This window comes from Dendrobates tinctorius, unplaced genomic scaffold, assembly GCF_039654945.1.
Source record: "Dendrobates tinctorius isolate UK_male_01 unplaced genomic scaffold, ASM3965494v1 ptg000054l, whole genome shotgun sequence".
NCBI lineage: Eukaryota > Metazoa > Chordata > Amphibia > Anura > Dendrobatidae > Dendrobates > Dendrobates tinctorius.
In genome coordinates, this window is record NW_027361722.1 from 16,859,319 (window position 1) to 16,879,095 (window position 19,777).

At 42.8% G+C, this 19,777-nt stretch overlaps 1 protein-coding gene across 5 annotated transcripts in view; it reads left to right on the forward strand.

Moving 5' to 3' along the window:
* LOC141091524 (uncharacterized) overlaps positions 1 to 15,429 on the forward strand; it is a 59,257-nt gene extending 43,828 nt beyond the window's left edge. For 2 of the 5 annotated variants that reach the window (XM_073577165.1, XM_073577162.1), the window contains exons 6-12: positions 17 to 46; positions 683 to 791; positions 3,876 to 3,954; positions 5,191 to 5,313; positions 5,948 to 5,971; positions 10,584 to 10,676; positions 14,989 to 15,429. In XM_073577165.1, coding sequence (XP_073433266.1) covers positions 17 to 46; positions 683 to 791; positions 3,876 to 3,954; positions 5,191 to 5,313; positions 5,948 to 5,971; positions 10,584 to 10,676; positions 14,989 to 15,084 — 554 coding nt within the window. In that variant the 3' untranslated portion in view covers positions 15,085 to 15,429. The remainder of the gene's footprint in view (positions 1 to 16; positions 47 to 682; positions 792 to 3,875; positions 3,955 to 5,190; positions 5,314 to 5,947; positions 5,972 to 10,583; positions 10,677 to 14,988) is intronic. The other 3 variants (XM_073577163.1, XM_073577164.1, XM_073577166.1) reach the window with 3 other exon arrangements.
* The last annotated feature ends 4,348 nt before the right edge of the window (positions 15,430 to 19,777 follow it).

Consider the following 19,777-nt stretch of genomic DNA (forward strand, 5'->3'; position numbering starts at 1 on the left):
CGTTTATTTTTTGTAGATTATGGGTCCAACAGTGTCCAAGAAGAAGGTAAGTTGGAAGGTTGTGTATCGACAGCCCCATCATCTTATGATGTTGGCATTTCCAGGTAACCAGAGACTCTATGATGTGTTCGTCTTGAACGACAGTGGATCACAGGAAGAGGCCATGGAGAATGGAGTCCACATGTAGACCCTTATGACAGCCGCATAAGGTGGCCCTGCTGCTGTCATTGGTGTTGGGGTCTTCTGCTAGTCACTATTATGAAGGTTGGGTGGTGGTCACTAGTATTGAGGTCCTTTGCTTCTCATCAGTATGTGGTTCTGTGACGGAGGTCACTGGTATTCGGATCTTGTGCCTGTCATTGTTGTGGACGGTCCTGTAGCTGTCACTGGTTGTATGGTTTTCACTGATATGGGGTGTAACTGTTATGGGGACACTATGTCACTATTATGGGAACATTGTGGATGCCTCTATTATGGGGAAACCATGGCTCTCACTGTTAAGGGTCCTGTGGCTGTCACTCTTTTAGGACCATTGTGTCTGTTTGTAGTGGAGACATTGTGGCTGTCGCTGTTTGGGAATCCAGTAGCTATCACTGTTATGCTGGACACTGTGGTTATTACTGTCACGGGGGCCCTGTAGCTATCACCATTGTTATTGCAATTATATGTCTCAATTTCCTAGATCTCCGAAATAAGAACAGTCACTTTTTCAAAATCATAATTCTATCATCTGCAATCCTAGTATTCCTAGCTGCGGTTCTTCTCCTTATTGCATATTACTTAGCACTCAGGTAAGTGACACCATATCGTGCATAATGTGGTGGACTTAAAGTAAATTTCTCAAGTACTTCTCTTCAAAAATGTCCCATTCATGTGAATGGAATCTGTGTAATACTCTATTTCCCCTCTGGAGGTGCTGCAGGAAAATTGAACACTTTTTACTGTCAGGTTTACCCCACAGGTTACAGTTGATTATTGGGAGGTCCAGAACACAGAAACTTTGTAATCAGATAATACTCAAAGAACCCTACTAACAAATAGTAATTTTTCCCATGGAGAATCCCTTTATCAATGTAATCAGATAGGATGAATGACAATCATACCAATGTAACATGAAGGTTGTGCGTCATGTGGTCAAGATCTAGACAGCAAGGCAATGCACGGTTATATGGTAATTTTATGAATACCAATAGAACAACTTGCAATTTTTGACTTGGTGATGGGCATACAACCAACACTCAAAGTTCTAACACTTTGATACCTTTCTTGAGCTGGAGTCACATATGCATGTTTTGCGGCCTAGACTCTGACTAAGGCCGGAGTCAGACACAACGTATAAAAACTCGGTCCGATTTTGATGGCCAAATGTTCCCTGAACAGTGATCCGTATGTAATCTGTTTGCAATGCGAGGATGCGATTTCCTCGTATCTAAGTATCCGTGTGACATCCGTGTGCAATCTGTATGGCATGCATACGCTGAGATTTTATCGTAGCCTTGCAAAATGGACATATTATGGATCCAGGGCATGAAATTCAGGAATAAATAATCTTGAAGCCTATTTATTGCCTCCACAAGTTCCCTCCTCCAAGTGAGAAAAATTGCGTGGGCTCCTGTGCAATTTTCTTCACCAGAGAGGGAAAGCCGACAGCCGGCGGCGATATTTCTAGCCTGTGAAGGAGTTAATACCCATGGATCTTCCCAGGCTATGAATATAAGCCCGCAGCTGTATATTTAGCCTTTACTGGCTATTAAAAAAGGGGGAACCCCCCCAAAAAAATGATGTGGGGTCCCCCTATAATTAATATCCAGAAAGGCTATGCAGACAGCTGCATGCTGATATTAATAGCCTAGGAAGGGGCCTTGAATATTGACCCCTCCCCCAGCTAAAAATACCAGCACCCAGCCGCCCCAGAAAAGGCACATCTGTGAGATGTGCCAATTACGGCACTTAGCCTTTATCCTCCCACTGCCGTATAGCGGTGGCATATGGGGTAATATGGGGTTAATGTCACCTTTGTATTGTAAGGTGACATTAAGCCCGGATAGTAATGGAGAGGTGTCACTAAGACACCTCTCCATTACTTACCCAGAATTTTGTAGATTTATTTTATTTCATTTTTTGGGGAGGTGAAGTGACCTAAAACAGCCAAATTTCCACTAGAATTTATTTTTTTACATTTCAGTGTTCATAGAAGTATGGAATAAATATTTAAAGATTTTATTAGTTCAGATATTAAGATAAGATATATGATTGTAGATTCCTATCCTAATGGGGCAGATTCCATTACTACATTTAACAAGGATTTTCGAGTTTTCCTAGTAATTATATTTATTTTGGGAATGTTTCATATTTTGATCTACCGTGCTTTTACTTTATAAATCATTTTCTGGAGACGATAGGTCTCTTTAAGGTTCACGCTGTAGATCATTTTTAGCTGCAAACTTTCTGAAGTTTGTGCATAAGATGAGTTAAAATCTCATCCACTTTCTGCTGCTGTGTTACGCCTCAATTTTGGGGCCTGACGCTCAAGACTGAAAAGTTCACAGCATATTCATCACGTAGGGAACATAAGGGCCAGCTTGATTTGTCTTCAGAGCCAGATTTCTTTTTTAGACATTTAGTGATCACAGAGTTTTTGCACCGATTTTAGCTTGATTAGTACGGAAGGTTTGCCAACTGGAGATTATATTTGGCTTGTTAAAAAGTTGATACTAACTTCTAGGATCGCTGCTTACAATATGTAGCACTAAAGTTCTAGTCCTCTTCCTCTCTGAAGAGACAATTTGCATATTTAATTTCCCAGAGGAACATGCATGGCTTTTAAGTCTCCTCCCTCTGACATACCAGGCTTGGCTTGTCACTCTCCACTAGGAGAAATGTTACCCCTTAGAACTCAGTCCAAAGCCTCTCACCTAGCCAAATCAGATCTCATACTTTGCACTGATGAGGGGCAACACCCTGAAACACCATATCTGAAAATTGAGATTTTGGTTTGGCTTTTATCCAAATTATATTGCAAGGCTCGTTAAAGAGTCGATATTGACTTTTAGGATCGCTGCTTCCAATAGGTGGCGCTAGAGTTCTAATCCTCTTCCTCTCTGAAGAGACTATATGCATGTTTAATTTCCAAGTAAAGAATATAAGACTTATAAGTCTCCTCACTCTGACATGCCAGGCTTGGCATGTCACTCTCCACAAGGAGAAACATTACCCCTTAGACCCCAACTGGAGCATGAAATTGTGTGTGAGAGAGGCGACTAAGTAAGGGTTGTATGTTAGGATTGTTTCACACATTGCCTTATGAAAAAAATAAATAAATGTCATTTATCTTTTTGGTGGCCTGATGAAAAATCTGCTGCATATCCAACCAATATGAGCGAGTCATGTTTAAGAAACCAACGGGGGGCGTCATTTTCTCCTGGCCAACACTGTGGGTCTGATTCATTATTGCATTTATTTTGCACCTTTTTTTGTTTAGTTTTTGGTGTTTTTTCACTACTTTTTTTTTCTTTTGCAATTTATTCTTTTTTGATTTTTACCTTTCTAAAAGTCTTTCTTTCTATGTTTGTCATTGTAGGGGGGATGGGATTTCTAAGTGTTTTTGGTTGATTTATCAATCACAACTTTTTAAAAAGTTTTGCACAAATAAATAAACGATAAATGAATCCCGTAGGGCCCCACTAACCCGCTGATGCCGAAATAATGTTCGTCCGGCTCACTTTGAGCTGAGATGTAGCAGCATTTCTTTCTTCTAAAATATGGGGTAATGTACAAGCATCTAGTAATAAATGCGTCCCCAGTTTGTTGATAATTGTCAGCTTTTTTAACTATTTTTATCTATTAACTGTTTTTTTATTTCATTTTTTTTCTAGCAGGAAAACGTCAAAGTCCTTGAACAAAGTCGACAAATTAGAAAAAGGCGTTACAACCCCACGGACTAAAACTACACCTGTGAGTTTTAAAGGATAATTGTTTTCTTTCTGCATAATTAAATTTTATGAGGCACAAATATTAAAAAAACAACACAAGCATAAAAAAACACACAAAAAAGCAACTCCATCTGCTTTGATATTCTCCTGTTTTAATTCTGATCATCTCCTGGCCAGTCTTCTATTTGTGTCCCAGTAGGTCTCCACTTGTTTCCAAATCATCTAGAGCATGGAAAAGAAAAAGTTTTGGGAAAGGAGTGGGACGAGTCATCATCATCACCGTCCCCATTGGGGCTCACAATCTAGATTCCTACCAGTATGTTTTTAGAGTGTGGAAGGAAACTGGAGAACTTGGAGGAAACATGCATACATGGGCAAACTCCTCGGAGGTGTTGTCCTTCCCCATTATCAATAACGCTCAACGCTGCGAGACTCTTCTGGTAGCATTTTATTTCTGCCCCGAACAGAAGGATTTGACATTCTGGTGGAATAGGGAGGTCATCATATACATTAGACTGTGAGTTTACCAGACTTTAGTCTGATGTGTATGGGGACCGTAAAGGGGTTGTTCACCACCCAGCATAATAGGGCCCATAGAAAATAAAAACTATCTATATTCCTCTGCCAAAGTACTACCACCCTTGAAAAGTGAGCTCTGTTATTTTCAACAGGTCACATTACATTATTGTATCACTTTACCACTGCAACCAGTCAGCAGCCATTGATCGGCTGCAGCTCATCTATATTCCTTCAGAGCGGACAGCCACTCTGCCAAAATAGGAAATGTTTTATTGTATGGGTTACACAGAGTAGAATAAGTAAGGATTTTGCTGCAGCTCTATAACTTTGATAGAGAAGATCAAAAATTAAAGAAAAAAACTGTGTTTAAAGAATTGTCCTACCAGTGAATATTAATTTTCCCTGATAGATTAGATAAAGCAACAATTTTTTGAATTACAATATCCTCCTGCTCCCCTTATGCAACTTCACACACAGGATGAGACAAACTAACTGCTCCTCCCACAGCTCCCTGGTCATAGCTTTCAGTTTTTCTGCTGCAGCCGCATCCCCCTCCTCCAAGTGTTTCCTGTTTTATACTACATAAACCTTTTGCGCATTTACAGAGAGTCTGCAGTCACGGAAAAAAGAACTATAGGCTTTTGGAAGATTAGCAAATGGCGATTCCCCCACACACATTTATTTTATTCATATTTACTGCTGATGATTTACGCAGATTACATTTATGATTGGTTCCTAGAATTGTCACGGGACACCGGGGACTGATATAAAGAAACTGAAGAGACCAGCTCTGGAGAAGACTCAGGCAAATATTCATCAGAATACCGCTGATCCCAAGTATAGTCCTATCTGCACAGAAGAGGTAAGTTACATCCCCGCACATGTCTGCAGTACACCAGAGGTAGAACAGTTGTCCGGTAGAAATCTGCTGGAATGATGCAGGATTGGTGTGGACTGGGGGGCTTGGATCTTCTACGATCATTTTTCCAATATTTTCTATAATCAGGGCATCCATGGGATAAGAGGTAACTTATTGATTGGTGGTGGTCTGACCACTGGGATCGGCATAATTTAGCAAACGAATGCCCCTCCATTCAATTCTAAGAAGCTGCTCAGTTGAGAAGTCCAAAAGGCAGGTCCCCTGTGGCTTCTTCACTCCCCGCTGTTCTTGAGTGACAGATCTCTCCCTACATGTGTACAGGTATAGGGAGAGACCTGTCACTCAAGAGTAGTGGGACCAGAAGACCTGCCCATGAGGGCTTAAACTCTAGAAAAAAAGGGCTGTGGAACAAGAATGGCGTCTAAATGGATTCTAAGCCAATGTAGGATCCTGACCTAATCTAAAGAAAATCACACAGAAGATGAGCAGACTACACAAGCATCACCAAACTGGGGATAGAATCTGATGCCATGGTGAGCTCATGTCCGGTAATAATGATTATGGCACTGACATATGACTCACTGACTTGTGCTCTGTTTACTATTTTTTTTCCCAGAAAATGACACCATGTAAACTCAATGTAAGTGTCCCTGTACTGATTTACTGTGTAAATTTAGATAACTTCTTTTCTTTTCATGTATTTCAACTCCTGTATTATTGATTGTCCTCCAGAAAGTTAGAATTACCAAACCTGAAGGGGTTATTCGGTTTAGAAAACCCGTTCTTATAGTTTACTAGCTGAAGAGCCCAGCGTTGCCAGGGCATAGTAACTAACTGTGGTTAGTTCAGCCTTCTTTTCTGCTCGCTTTCTCAAACTGAACATGGACAAAACAGAATTCGTCATCTTTCCCCCATCTCACTCTACCCCTCCACCAGACCTATCCATCAATGTCAATGGCTGCTCTCTTTCCCCAGTCCCGCACGCTCGGTGCCTTGGGGTGATCCTCGACTCTGCCCTACCTTTCAAACCACATATCCAAGCCCTTGCCTCCTCTTGCCGCCTCAAACTCAAAAATATTTCCCGGATCCGCGCATTCCTCAACCATGAAACCACAAAAACACTAGTGCACGCCCTTATCATCTCCCGCCTCGACTACTGCAACCTCCTACTCTCTGGCCTCCCCTCCAGCACTCTGGCACCACTCCAGTCTATCCTACACTGTGCTGTCCTACTAATCCACCTGTCTCTCCTGCCCCGACCTTCATTACACAGACAGTACATCTATGGAACTGCACAATGCTTCATTTCACCTGGAGTGGCGCTGCAGGGACATTAAAATTATTTAGCCATCTATGCCAGTGGTCTCTTCAGAATGGAAGAGGATGGGAACTTTAAAGTCACCGATTGGAGGCAGAAATCCTTAAAGTCAATATCAACCCTTTAACTCTTTAAAGATGCAGCCAATTCTCATTTTTTCATTGGTATTTTTCCCTCTTCCTGGAGTCATAACCTTTTATTTTCAATTTTCCCATCGACAACAGTAGGAGGGCTTATTTTTTTGCTGAACAATTTTGTAGATTCGAATGACACCATTGATTTCACATATAATGTCCCCAAAAATGTAAAAAAATAATTATAAAATGTTGAAAAAAAAAATACAATTCCACTACTGTTTTTTAATTTTTTGTTTTTTTTTGGTGTTCATTGTACGGTTAAAATAACCTGGAAACATATTACTCCAGGTCAGTATAATCATGGCGATACCAAACCTGTATAGAGTCTTTTTTATTATTAAGTAGTGAAAAAAAATCATAAGTTTATACACAAAAAAAATGGGGGTTTTGTCAATAAAGTTGTACGAGGGCTTGTTTATTTCCTAGATAGTTTTTTCAGATTTCTTGGGGTGCAAATTAGGTTAAAAAATATGCACATATATAGTATATAAAAGATCTGGAAAAAATAAGAAAAAGTCCCCACCAAAAAAATAAGACTTTTTTTTTAAAGACTATACATTTTAATAAGTACATATATTAGGTATGACATGATCATAGTAACCACGAGAATTAACTTAATGGGTTATTCGGCATGAATTTTAAACACTGAAAAATAGAAACAAATAAAAGAACAAACCAAAATAAAAAATGATTTTTTTCTATATTTAATTTGTGTACTCCAAAACAACACTAAAAAAAATAATACAATGAGTCCTGCATAAAAAAACCTTCATACAACCATGTCAATGAAAAAAATAAGAGAAAATTATGACTACTGAAAAGGAGAAACGCAAATGCTAAAAAGGCCTGGCCACTAAGGCGTTAATAGCCAGAGTTGGCCAGTGTCTATTTGTACGTTCTCCCCATGTTTGCCTGGGCTTCCTCCAAGGTCTCCAGTTTCCTTCCACAGTCCAAAGACATACTCCTAGGGAATTCACTTTGTGGTTCTTCCATACTGTAAGTACCATTTGAAGTTTTCCACTAATTAGATTTCGGTGCACAGTGCACTCGGTTTCTTCCTTGCCTGTGATTCACCGGCCTCTCTACCTGCCTCCGGGCTGTGACTGAATAGCCACCTATGTTCGAAATGAACAGTGACCTGTCATTCAAAGCCTGGAGGCACATCGAGGGGTGAAGAATTACAGACAGGGACTAGAAGATCCAGCGCACAATCCCGCCTGTTGTGAATTCACTTTCTGGCCTACCTCTGGTTACTGTTGAAGGTGGTGGAGCTGGTCAGGTTGACGGAGGGGTTGCGAGTTCTTTCTGGGCTCCCTCTGGTGGTTACTGGAGGTAATGGAGCTGATCTGATTAACAGAGGCTTGCCACCTGATAATGAGGACGACGATTGGAGATCTGGGGTTTCAGACTGGATTTAAGACAGCCGACTCCCTCTATCCCTGCTGGTGATTTTTTCCTGCCTCCTGAGGTCTTAGTTTCCAGCTCAGTCCCTGCATGCTCAGCTAAGTGTTCTTTTGCTATTCTGTTCACATTTGATCTGGTTTTGTCTATTTCAGTTTTGTGTGGGTCAGCCAGCTCCGGCTGGGGCTGTGCTGAATCTCCATCCATATGTTACTGCTTGTGCCAGTTTGTTTTTGCCCCTTATTAGATTGGCCTCTTTTTGCTCTGCTTTCAGAATATACCAGAGTGCTGATATACTGGGTGAAGTCGTGCGACTTCAGTATTTTTGCATCAGACGTGTTGGACCTTTTTGCAGGGTTTTTTGCGTGATTGCAGACAGTGTCTTTCCTTTCCTGTCCTGTCTAGTCAGTGTGGGCCCCATCATTTGCTCAGTCTATTTTCCTACCTGCGTTTGTGTTTTCATCTTGTCTCACCGGCAATATATGTTTGGGGGTTATCTATTCCTTTGGGGTTTGCTCTGGGGCAGTTTAGATTTCCCCTTTCTTGCTTTAGGCTTAGTTAGCTCTCCGGCTGTGCCGAGGCGTCTAGGGCATCGTAGGTATGCTTGACGGCTACTGCTAGTTTGTGGATAGGATCAGGGGTCTGCAATGTGCTTAGTTACCAACCTCTCTGGTTTTCTGTGCCTTAGCTTGGGCTTGCTCTCCTCCTCAGTGACCTAATCATAACACTTGCCCCTGCGCACCGACATCTAATCTAATTACAGCTATGCCTTTACTTTTCCATATAAAATTGTGCTGACAGGTTCTCTTTAAAGGGAATCTGTCAGCAAGATTTTACACCCCAAACTATTCATATGCATATTTTGCTCTTTCAAATACAAGTCCTGCAACATCTTTACCTGGTGGTCAATTCATTCCTTCCCCTACTGAAAAATTATCATTTGAATTCCTATGCAAATTAGGCTAAAAAGTATTTGTTGATGTGAAGCCTCTGTCACTCCAGCTCTTTTGGAGCGCCACCTTTTTTTACTTGATAAAACACTATGGAGACAGTAGCACAAAGAGGGTCTTATCTGACATACAATTATAATTTATTAATCAAATTACGCTAACCTGATCCATGATTTGAAAGCGTTTTCAAATCATAGTACAGCTGCTGCGGATCCACGGGGGAGATAGAAGACTAGGAAGAATTTGTGGATGTCTCTCGCGCTCCTGCGTTTGGAAGATGACGCGACTCGGGAGTTTATTCGAACATGCGTTTTTTTATTCCAAGTATTTCAAAGTGTTAAGGACTTCTTCAGCAAATGACCATATACTAAACCATTTGGTATATGATCATTTCCTGAAGAAGCGTTTGACACTTTGAAACTCGTTGAATAGAAAAAACGCATGTTCGAATAAATTCCGGAGTATCGTCGTCTTCCAAACGCAGCAGCGCGAGAAATATCCACAAATTCATCAGCTGGCCCCTGCGCTCTGAATAGATAATTAAAAAAAAAAGATGTGGGTTCCCCTGTATTTTTGAAAACCAGCCAGGCAAAACTGACAGCTGCGGGCTGCAACCCTCAGCTGTCAGCTTTAGCAAGGCTGGTTATCAAGAATAGAGGGGTCCCCATGCTGTTTTTTAATTGTTTAAATATTTTCAGGCGGGTAAGGGGCCATAGTATTGCCCCCCAGTATAAAAATAGCAGCCTGCAGCCTCCCAGAAGAGGCTCCTCTATTAGAGGCGCCAATTCTGGCACTTTGCTAGAACCTGAACTTTTTTTTAGCTATTCCGCCAGACCCAAACATCCAGGGGTATGCCAATCTCTATCTTTTTTTGAATGCTAATAGTTTTTACATTTTTGATGGTTCTATAGAGGGTGTCCTCTGCTCAGAGCATTCATTTCTTGGTCATAGTGAAGAACAGTTACAAAGATCATCTCTTTCTGTAGGACCTATCCTGTTCTGCAGACTTTGACCAAAGTTTGACCAGACTTCTTTGGAGATGGGGAGAAAACAAAAGGGGAAAGTTTCTCCACCTTCTCCATTATGTCAGTCCATGGAAATCAGACCACACTCGGATGTCAACCAAGTGCAGTCCATTTTTTTTCACGGAGCCATAGACATGAATATATGAGTGCCCTCCAATTCATGGAGGCACGCTGGAGTTTTTTTTTTAACTTGAACCACTTGGTCCAATGAAAAAATTGGACATGTGCAAAGCACAGAATAACATAGATATGAGTGTTATCCATCAATGCCATGAATAGTTCTTATCCGATAATCTGCACAAGCCCTTAGCCTTCTGAAAAGTCCAGATTGGTCAAAGAAGAAAATTTCTTTGAGGCCTACAGGTTTATTCTAGCTTTGAGACATTAAAGTGATTTGGTTTTCTTTTCATCTGTCTCTTAGAATATTATATGGACACCGGGAACTGAGATAAAGAAAAGAAAAGGTTCAACTATGAAAAAGAACAAAGAAAATGCTTCTGTTACCACTAATAAGGTATTAGAAATGCCCCTCCGTGTCTGTATATTACCATACACCAGAGGTAAATGACCATAGAGATCTACAGTAAAGATACAGAATGTAAAGAGAACCTGATGGTCAATAAAGAACCAGCACCAAAATATTCTTCTTTTCAATGCCTCTTTACAGCAAATGTCAAATCACGGTGTTCATTCCTCTTCCTAACAAATATTCACTAGAAGCATTCATCACTATTCTTACTATGGTGTGATAACTCCTTTATACAAAGATGTAAACGGCTTAATTCCTGCCAAATCGAGCAAAGAACCTGGATAACTGACCAAATGTCTGCACTCGTTGTGATATTTCAGTGGAGCTCCTCTTTATCACGCACACGTGTGTATCATTACATGTCTTACCATACCACACAGAGAAATCCGGGTCTGACATTCTTCGGGGGGGGGGGGTTCTTTTCTTTCCCCTACATGAGGCCTCCCACTTATGATTGGTCAATGTCATACAGTGGTAAAAGTACACGCCTTTAAAGAAGACTCCCTTGGTTTAAGCAGAAATTAGCACAGAAAATTTATGTGCTAATATCTTCACAATAGAAAGGAGATATAACAAAATAAATACTTAGTTTTTCTCAGCTCTGTAGCCATTATTTCCTCATGTGGATAGTTCTACCATGCTCAAACCGGTGATTGAAATGTCCACTTTAAGCTCCATCATTATCTTCTGGGAATCTGCCCTTCACGCTTTGCCTATCTTATACACTTGATACCGGGCAATTACTCCCCAGTGGACACAATGTTCCAGCTACCTTGCAAACCTTCATTGTATTTAGTACAGCATCACTTCCATCATCTGCTTCGTCATCCTCATGAGCATTCCCATAGGGCCTCCTTGGCATCCCACACTTAAGGGCAAAGGATTTTCCTCCTCCTTGAGGGGTAGACAAACAATTCTGTAGGACACTTCCTCAGATCTCATCTATGTCTTCTGCAGTAACCCCCAACTTCTCTGCCTGGCAAACCCCACTCCTCTGATCACCAAACTGTGGCTGGAACTTTATACATAGGCTTTGCTCCTCCCAACTTTCTACTTTCTATTTCCACATAACTAATTGGTGGCATTAACCCTCTCCACCCTGGGACTATCTGAAGTGCTGACATATGTCAGTTCCCTGTCATTGACGCCGGCTTAGAATTTGAGCTTGCCTTTTTGCTAGGTTCTGCCCCTAAGAGCAACAGAAAAAATAAAAACCTAATTTTTTTTTAAATTATATTAACAATAATATTCAAATATATTCAAACAAACACTCTTTTATTCAATTGGAAATAAAAATATAAAAATCCAAATTTATTTGGCATCTCTACATCACTAAAAGTCCGATCTATCGAAGTATAAAATTAATGACCCAACTGGTAAAAGGAATAACGAGAAAATAATTGAAATTACAGAATTGTGATTGTTTTGGTAACTGCAACACTGCAAAAAAATGCAGTAAGGCTAGTTTCACACTAGCGTTACCAAGGGCAGTGCAGGACCGCCGCTAAGCTCCGCCCCTGGCCGTGCCCCCTCCGGTCAGCTCCTCTGAGCGCATGACGCTGCATGCGACCAGCATACCCTATATTTAGCGTTGGGTATGCTGGCCGTGCGCTGGTATGGTTTTGCCGGCGCATGCGCTCTTTTTGCGCTGCGCCGACGTGCGCCAAATGCACTCTGTTGCATTTTTGTGCGCTCATGCTTTTTGTGGCCAGGGGAACAGGGCGCAAGCATATCCCGGACGGTCCTACAGCCTCAGGACGCAGTTTCCACAGCTGGCCACCTATGATTGGCAATACTCTGACTATAAGTGCGCAGCAATACGTTTATCTTACCATACCGGATACGAAAAATATTACACACAAAAAGCAACGCCTTTTATTGCACAGGACTCTACTGGGCCTCCTTTTCAAACCTCTTAAGGTTACCCCTAACCCATTGCCTATCATTACATGGTACACGTCATATCCTCCAAAGGTTACCATTTATTTACAGCCTACCATTACCCACATGGAAGCTTATATATGGCTATTCCCTAACCCTGGCTCCCATTCCTCTTGAACCCAAGTAAACCCCATGATTAAGACCCGGGAGGGTCGAAACGTTGGGTGTTTCTATTTTACTGGGTTTTGGACCAAGTTTTGTAACTTGGCACTTATCTGTTTGTCAAAAATAAAATTCCACTATTGGTTGCAAATTACTTCATTAGAGTGTGCGGTGAATTTTTGCTACTTGTTTTTACTGGTCATCTCTCCCTCCATCCTCCCCAACCAACTCACCTCCTCTTCAGAACTTTTCCTCAACATTAAAGCCTGTGTTTCCAACACAGACAGCCCCCTCATGCCCTTTCCTGCTCCCACCTGCTACCACTTTCTCTGCTCCTCCTCACTGCCAGCGATATCTCTCCAATTTCTGGTCCTTATTACCACATCCCCACAGTCACTACCACCTCCAATCCACGATCTATCACAAATTTCCACAACCTTTCTAACCTTATTCCCATTCGCCCAGCCCCCGCTTGCCCAGTCCCACTAACAAGAGCTCTATGGAATGCTCGCTCTGTCTGTAACAACCTCTCATACATTCATGATCTTTTCATCACTAACAAAATTCCTTCCTCGGCATCATCAAAAACTGGCTAAGCCCCTTTGACACAGCTTTTCCAGTTGCACTTTCTTATGGTGGATTCCAAATTTGCCACATCCCCCTCCTCATCAGCAAGCATGGTGGAGGAGTTGGTTTTCTCCTGTCAGATAACTGCTCGTTCACCCAAATCCCACTCCCATCAACTCTTACTCCCTCTTCTTTTGAGGTGCAAATCTACTCCCCCTCCAACATCAAACTGGCTGTCATTTACTTCCCCCCGCCAAGACCAGCCACCACCTTCTTCAACCACTTCACAACCTGGCTACTTCATTTCCTTTCCGCTGACATCCCCACTATTGTCATGGATGACCTCAACATCCCCATTGACACTTCCCACTCAGCTGTCTCTAAGCTTCTATCTCTCACTTCCTCCTTCCGCCTTGCTTAATGGTCGTCCACAGCAACTCACAAAAAGGGCCACACACTGTACCTCATCTTCACCCGCCTCTGCTCCCTATCTAACCTCTTTAACTCACCTCTCACTCTGTCTGACTACAACCTACTCACATTCTCTTCCCTCTCCTCTCCAGGCACACAATCCCCACTCCACAAACTTGCACACAGTCTCTGGATCCCTTCGCCCTCTTAAACACATAGGTTCCTTACACAATGCAGATGCTGCTGCCGCTTCATATACCACCACTGCAGCTGCAGCTCTAAAGTCCCTCCTCATAACTACTCAGTGTTCCTCCTCCAAAACCAGCTTCTCCACCATTATGGAAGATCAACTTTCCTCTCTACTCACCAGATCACATTTCACCACCTGTGTACTTGACCCGATCCCATCCCACTTCATCCCAAACCTGAGCACATCACAATCACCCTCAAAAAGCTCTCCCTTGAACCATCTTCTGTGTCTAGATATCAGCCATATCACTTCTCCCCTATGCTTCAAATCTACTGGAACAACACGTCCATTTTGAACTGTCCTCCCACCTGTCCTCTCACTCCCTGTTCGACCGCTTACAATCTGGATTCCAACTGCATGATTCCACTGAAACTGTACTCACTAAAGTCAGCAATGACCTACTAACTGGCAAATCCAAGCGACACTTCTCTGCCTTCGGCACAGTGGACCATTCCCTCTTACTACAGATTACGGTATCTCATCTCTTGGCATCACAATCTTGGCCTTATCTTGGATCTCCTCATACCTAGCAGACTGGACATTCCGTGTCTCCCAATCATGCACCAATTCCACATCTTGCCCCCTATCTGTCGGCGTCCCCCAAGGTTCAGTTCTAGGACCCCTGCTCTTCTCCATCTACACCTTCGGCCTGGGACATCTCTTCCGACAAGCCTACAAACTGCAGTAACCCTCGTGCCACCATACCATTGCACAGCCAGCTCTGCCCTCACCTACTGTATCCTCACCCATCCCTTGTAGTCTGTGATCCCTCATGGGCAGGGTCTTCTCCGATCCTGTACCAGTCAGTGACTCATTTTGTTCAAGATTGTTGTACTTATTTATTATTATGTATACCCCATTTCACAAGGAAAGTGCCATGGAATATTTATTGGTGCCATGGAATATTGTAATATTATGTATGTTTTTTTTCTATTATAGCATTTAGTTTTCTATTATACTGTTTGTATGATTTTCAATTACATTTCAAGTAGAGATTCTCATTGTGTTCTTGTCCTTTATATTAAGGTCACTGGAAAAACTCCCACATCTGAGAAGAAACAAAAAAATAGCTCCCAGCCAGAGGCAAAAAAGAAGAGTGTGAAAAAACTATTTTTTCAATAATTCAGAACTTGGAAGCGCTTACTAAGCAATCATACCAGGAAACATTCACTATGTCATTCTAGGAAATCCAATTCCAGCTCAGACCTTCCATTTGCTCGTTAGTGACTGATTTTTTTTAGTGTGGATGTGGGGGAGACATCAGCTGGATTTTGTTTTTGTCATCAATCGTCACTAGACAGAATGTCAGTCCTCTTGATTAATGGACATTTGTGATTGATGTATACTTTTAATTATGTATATTTTAGAATTATTTACTTTCATTGAATACATCATCCCTTCACTGCGTCACATATCTCCATAGAATGTATTGTTATGTACAAATTATATCCATCTATTTGTGTCCAATTGTTGGTGCTGTTATATAGTGTCCAAAACGTGTATTGTTTTATTGCCAGTTTCTCCCCACCCCCAGCACACCCCCAGAAGAAGCTGGAGCGAAACGCGCATCAGTGGAGCAGGGGGGTGGGCAATTAATTTTTCCCAAGGGGCCACGTGAGAAACTGGCACTGCTGTGGAGGGCCAAACCAATGGGCTGAACTTAAAGGGGCGGTCCGAAACCAAAAGTGAATTTCATATTAAATGTATATCTCTTCAGTGTAATAATCTAATATTGTTTTCTAATATACTTCAATGAAAAATTCCATAACGTACCCTCTACATTCTGACTTCCTGTCTTTTTTTTTTTTTTGTAACGCCCCATGACATTTTGTTTGAGATTCGCCAGTGCATGCTTTTATACTCGAATGAGCCGACATCAGGGAGCAGAAGCTGCGGTCACTGCTGCAGCCTCTGCCCCTCTCTGAAACTAAGCGCCATCAGTGATGTCTGTTTTGGAGGTTCGGCTAGTCCTGCTCACCCGATAATGAGTCGGTTGTAAATTGTGACATATACTTAGTATGAGCTCCCTTTGCTATATTCCTTTGAATGCACAGTGTCAGTGCGCTCCCTGTGCTATATTCCTTTGAATGCACAGTGACAGTGCGCTCCCTGTGCTATATTCCTTTGAATGCACAGTGACAGTGCGCTCCCTTGCTGGCTCTAAGGAGAAGAGATGACCCGACAGGGACCAGTCCAGTCTCTGAAACAGATGACGCTTCTTTTTATGGTGGGGAAAGCAGCTGTGGCAGTGACCGCAGCCTCTGCCCCCTAATGATGTCCTGTGTGAGTACCCAAAATGCACTGGGATTCTCAAACAAATGTCATTGGAAGTTAAAAAAAAAAAACCACAATCAGAGAGGAAGTTAGGGAGGGAAAGGTAGAATTTTTTTTAACTGAAATATATTAGAAAAGTTATTAGATTATGAACTAAATTTAGTATGAAAGTCACCTTTGGTTTTGGATCACCTTTTAACCCCTTTACCCCCAAGGGTGGTTTGCACGTTCATGCCCGGGCCAATTTTTACAATTCTGACCACTGTCCCTTTATGAGGTAATAACTCTGGAACGCTTCCATGGATCTCGGTGATTCTGAAATTGTTTTTCTCGTGACATATTGCACTTCATGTTAGTGGTAAAATTTCATGCATATAACTTGCGTTTATATGTGAAAAAAATGGAAATTTGGCGAAAATTTTGAACATTTCGCAATTTTCCAAATTTGATTTTTTTATGCCCTTAAATCACAGAGATACGGCACACAAAAAACCTAATAAATAACATTTCCCATATGTCTACTTTACATCAGCACAATTTTTGGTTAGGAAGTTATAAGGGTCAAAAGTTGACCAGCAATTTCTCATTTTTACAACACCTTTTTTTTTTTAGGGACCACATCACATTTGAAGCCACTTTGAGGGGTCTATATGATAGAAAATACCCAAAAGTGACACCAATCTAAAAACTGCACCCTGCAAAGTGCTCAAAACCATATTCAAGAAGTTTATTAACCCTTTAGGTGCGTCACAGGAATTTTTTTAATGTATAAAGGGAAGGTGCCGCAATTTTATATAATTTGCAAAAAAAACAGTAAGTAACACAACATGTTGTTTCAGCAAATGTTGTACTAACTAGGATTTATGGTTTGTTTGTAATAATGTTTTAATGTAGCCACTGGGCGCTGCCATCTTGATTTGCAGATCAGCGGAGGACTCATACAGTCTGCAAATATGGCCATCCCTGGACATAGGAGACTGCGGTCGGCTCCCGACCCCACATTGCAGCCTCATTAGCAGTGAACTGGGCACGCCCCTGTGGGCTGCACCATTCACTGCTGTAGGTGTGGCTGGGCGCCATTTTACTGTAGCCCAGTGCTATCTGCTGAGCTCCACTTTCTGCACTGTGCTTCCTGCTCTACTGTCCTGCTCTGTCTCCGTCCTCCTCACTCACAGCCCCAGTGATCTCCAGTAATCTGACACCTTCTAGTGATGGGAAGTTCGGCTCTTTTTGGCGATCTGGCTCATTCGGCTCTGCTCACCATAAAGAGCCGGCTCTTTTGGCTCTTTTAACGGCTCTTTTTTTTAATATTAATCTGTTTTCCACAGTCCTGGTTCCAGGTCTTTGCCTGTACAGTGAGGCCTCATTATACCCCTGTATAAGGATCTAGTGACGCAGTGTAGACAGTTATTCAGCATTGCTGTGTCCTCAGATTGTCAGCTCTTGTGATCAGGCACCTGCTCCTCGCTCCGGTCTCTCCTGTACAGTGAGGCCTCATTATACCCCTGTATAAGGATCTAGTGACGCAGTGTAGACTGTTATTCAGCATTGCTGTGTCCTCAGATTGTCAGCTCTTGTGATCAGGCCTCTGCTCCTCGCTCCGGTCTCTCCTGTACAGTGAGGCCTCATTATACCCCTGTATAAGGATCTAGTGACGCAGTGTAGACTGTTATTCAGCATTGCTGTGTCCTCAGATTGTCAGCTCTTGTGATCAGGCCTCTGCTCCTCGCTCCGGTCTCTCCTGTACAGTGAGGCCTCATTATACCCCTGTATAAGGATCTAGTGACGCAGTGTAGACTGTTATTCAGCATTGCTGTGTCCTCAGATTGTCAGCTCTTGTGATCAGGCCCCTGCTCCACGCTCCGGTCTCTCCTGTACAGTGTGGCCTCATTATACCCCTGTATAAGGATCTAGTGACGCAGTGTAGACTGTTATTCAGCATTGCTGTTTCCTCAGATTGTCAGCTCTTGTGATCAGGCCTCTGCTCCTCGCTCCGGTCTCTCCTGTACAGTGAGGCCTCATTATACCCCTGTATAAGGATCTAGTGACGCAGTGTAGACTGTTATTCAGCATTGCTGTGTCCTCAGATTGTCAGCTCTTGTGATCAGGCCTCTGCTCCTCGCTCCGGTCTCTCCTGTACAGTGAGGCCTCATTATACCCCTGTATAAGGATCTAGTGACGCAGTGTAGACTGTTATTCAGCATTGCTGTCTCCTCAGATTGTCAGCTCTTGTGATCAGGCCTCTGCTCCTCGCTCCGGTCTCTCCTGTACAGTGAGGCCTCATTATACCCCTGTATAAGGATCTAGTGACGCAGTGTAGACTGTTATTCAGCATTGCTGTGTCCTCAGATTGTCAGCTCTTGTGATCAGGCCCCTGCTCCTCGCTCCAGTCTCTCCTGTACAGTGAGGCCTCATTATACCCCTGTATAAGGATCTAGTGACGCAGTGTAGACTGTTATTCAGCATTGCTGTCTCCTCAGATTGTCAGCTCTTGTGATCAGGCCCCGGCTCCACGCTCCGGTCTCTCCTGTACAGTGAGGCCTCATTATACCCCTGTATAAGGATCTAGTGACGCAGTGTAGACTGTTATTCAGCATTGCTGTCTCCTCAGATTGTCAGCTCTTGTGATCAGGCCCCGGCTCCTCGCTCCGGTCTCTCCTGTACAGTGAGGCCTCATTATACCCCTGTATAAGGATCTAGTGACGCAGTGTAGACTGTTATTCAGCATTACTGTGTCCTCAGATTGTCAGCTCTTGTGATCAGGCCTCTGCTCCTCGCTCCGGTCTCTCCTGTACAGTGAGGCCTCATTATACCCCTGTATAAGGATCTAGTGACGCAGTGTAGACTGTTATTCAGCATTGCTGTCTCCTCAGATTGTCAGCTCTTGTGATCAGGCCCCTGCTCCTCGCTCCGGTCTCTCCTGTACAGTGAGGCCTCATTATACCCCTGTATAATGATCTAGTGACGCAGTGTAGACTGTTATTCAGCATTGCTGTTTCCTCAGATTGTCAGCTCTTGTGATCAGGCCTCTGCTCCTCGCTCCGGTCTCTCCTGTACAGTGAGGCCTCATTATACCCCTGTATAATGATCTAGTGACGCAGTGTAGACTGTTATTCAGCATTGCTGTCTCCTCAGATCGTCAGCTCTTGTGATCAGGCCCCTGCTCCTCGCTCCGGTCTCTCCTGTACAGTGAGGCCTCATTATACCCCTGTATAAGGATCTAGTGACACAGTGTAGACTGTTATTCAGCATTGCTGTTTCCTCAGATTGTCAGCTCTTGTGATCAGGCCTCTGCTCCTCGCTCCGGTCTCTCCTGTACAGTGAGGCCTCATTATACCCCTGTATAAGGATCTAGTGACGCAGTGTAGACTGTTATTCAGCATTGCTGTTTCCTCAGATTGTCAGCTCTTGTGATCAGGCCTCTGCTCCTCGCTCCGGTCTCTCCTGTACAGTGAGGCCTCATTATACCCCTGTATAAGGATCTAGTGACGCAGTGTAGACTGTTATTCAGCATTGCTGTCTCCTCAGATTGTCAGCTCTT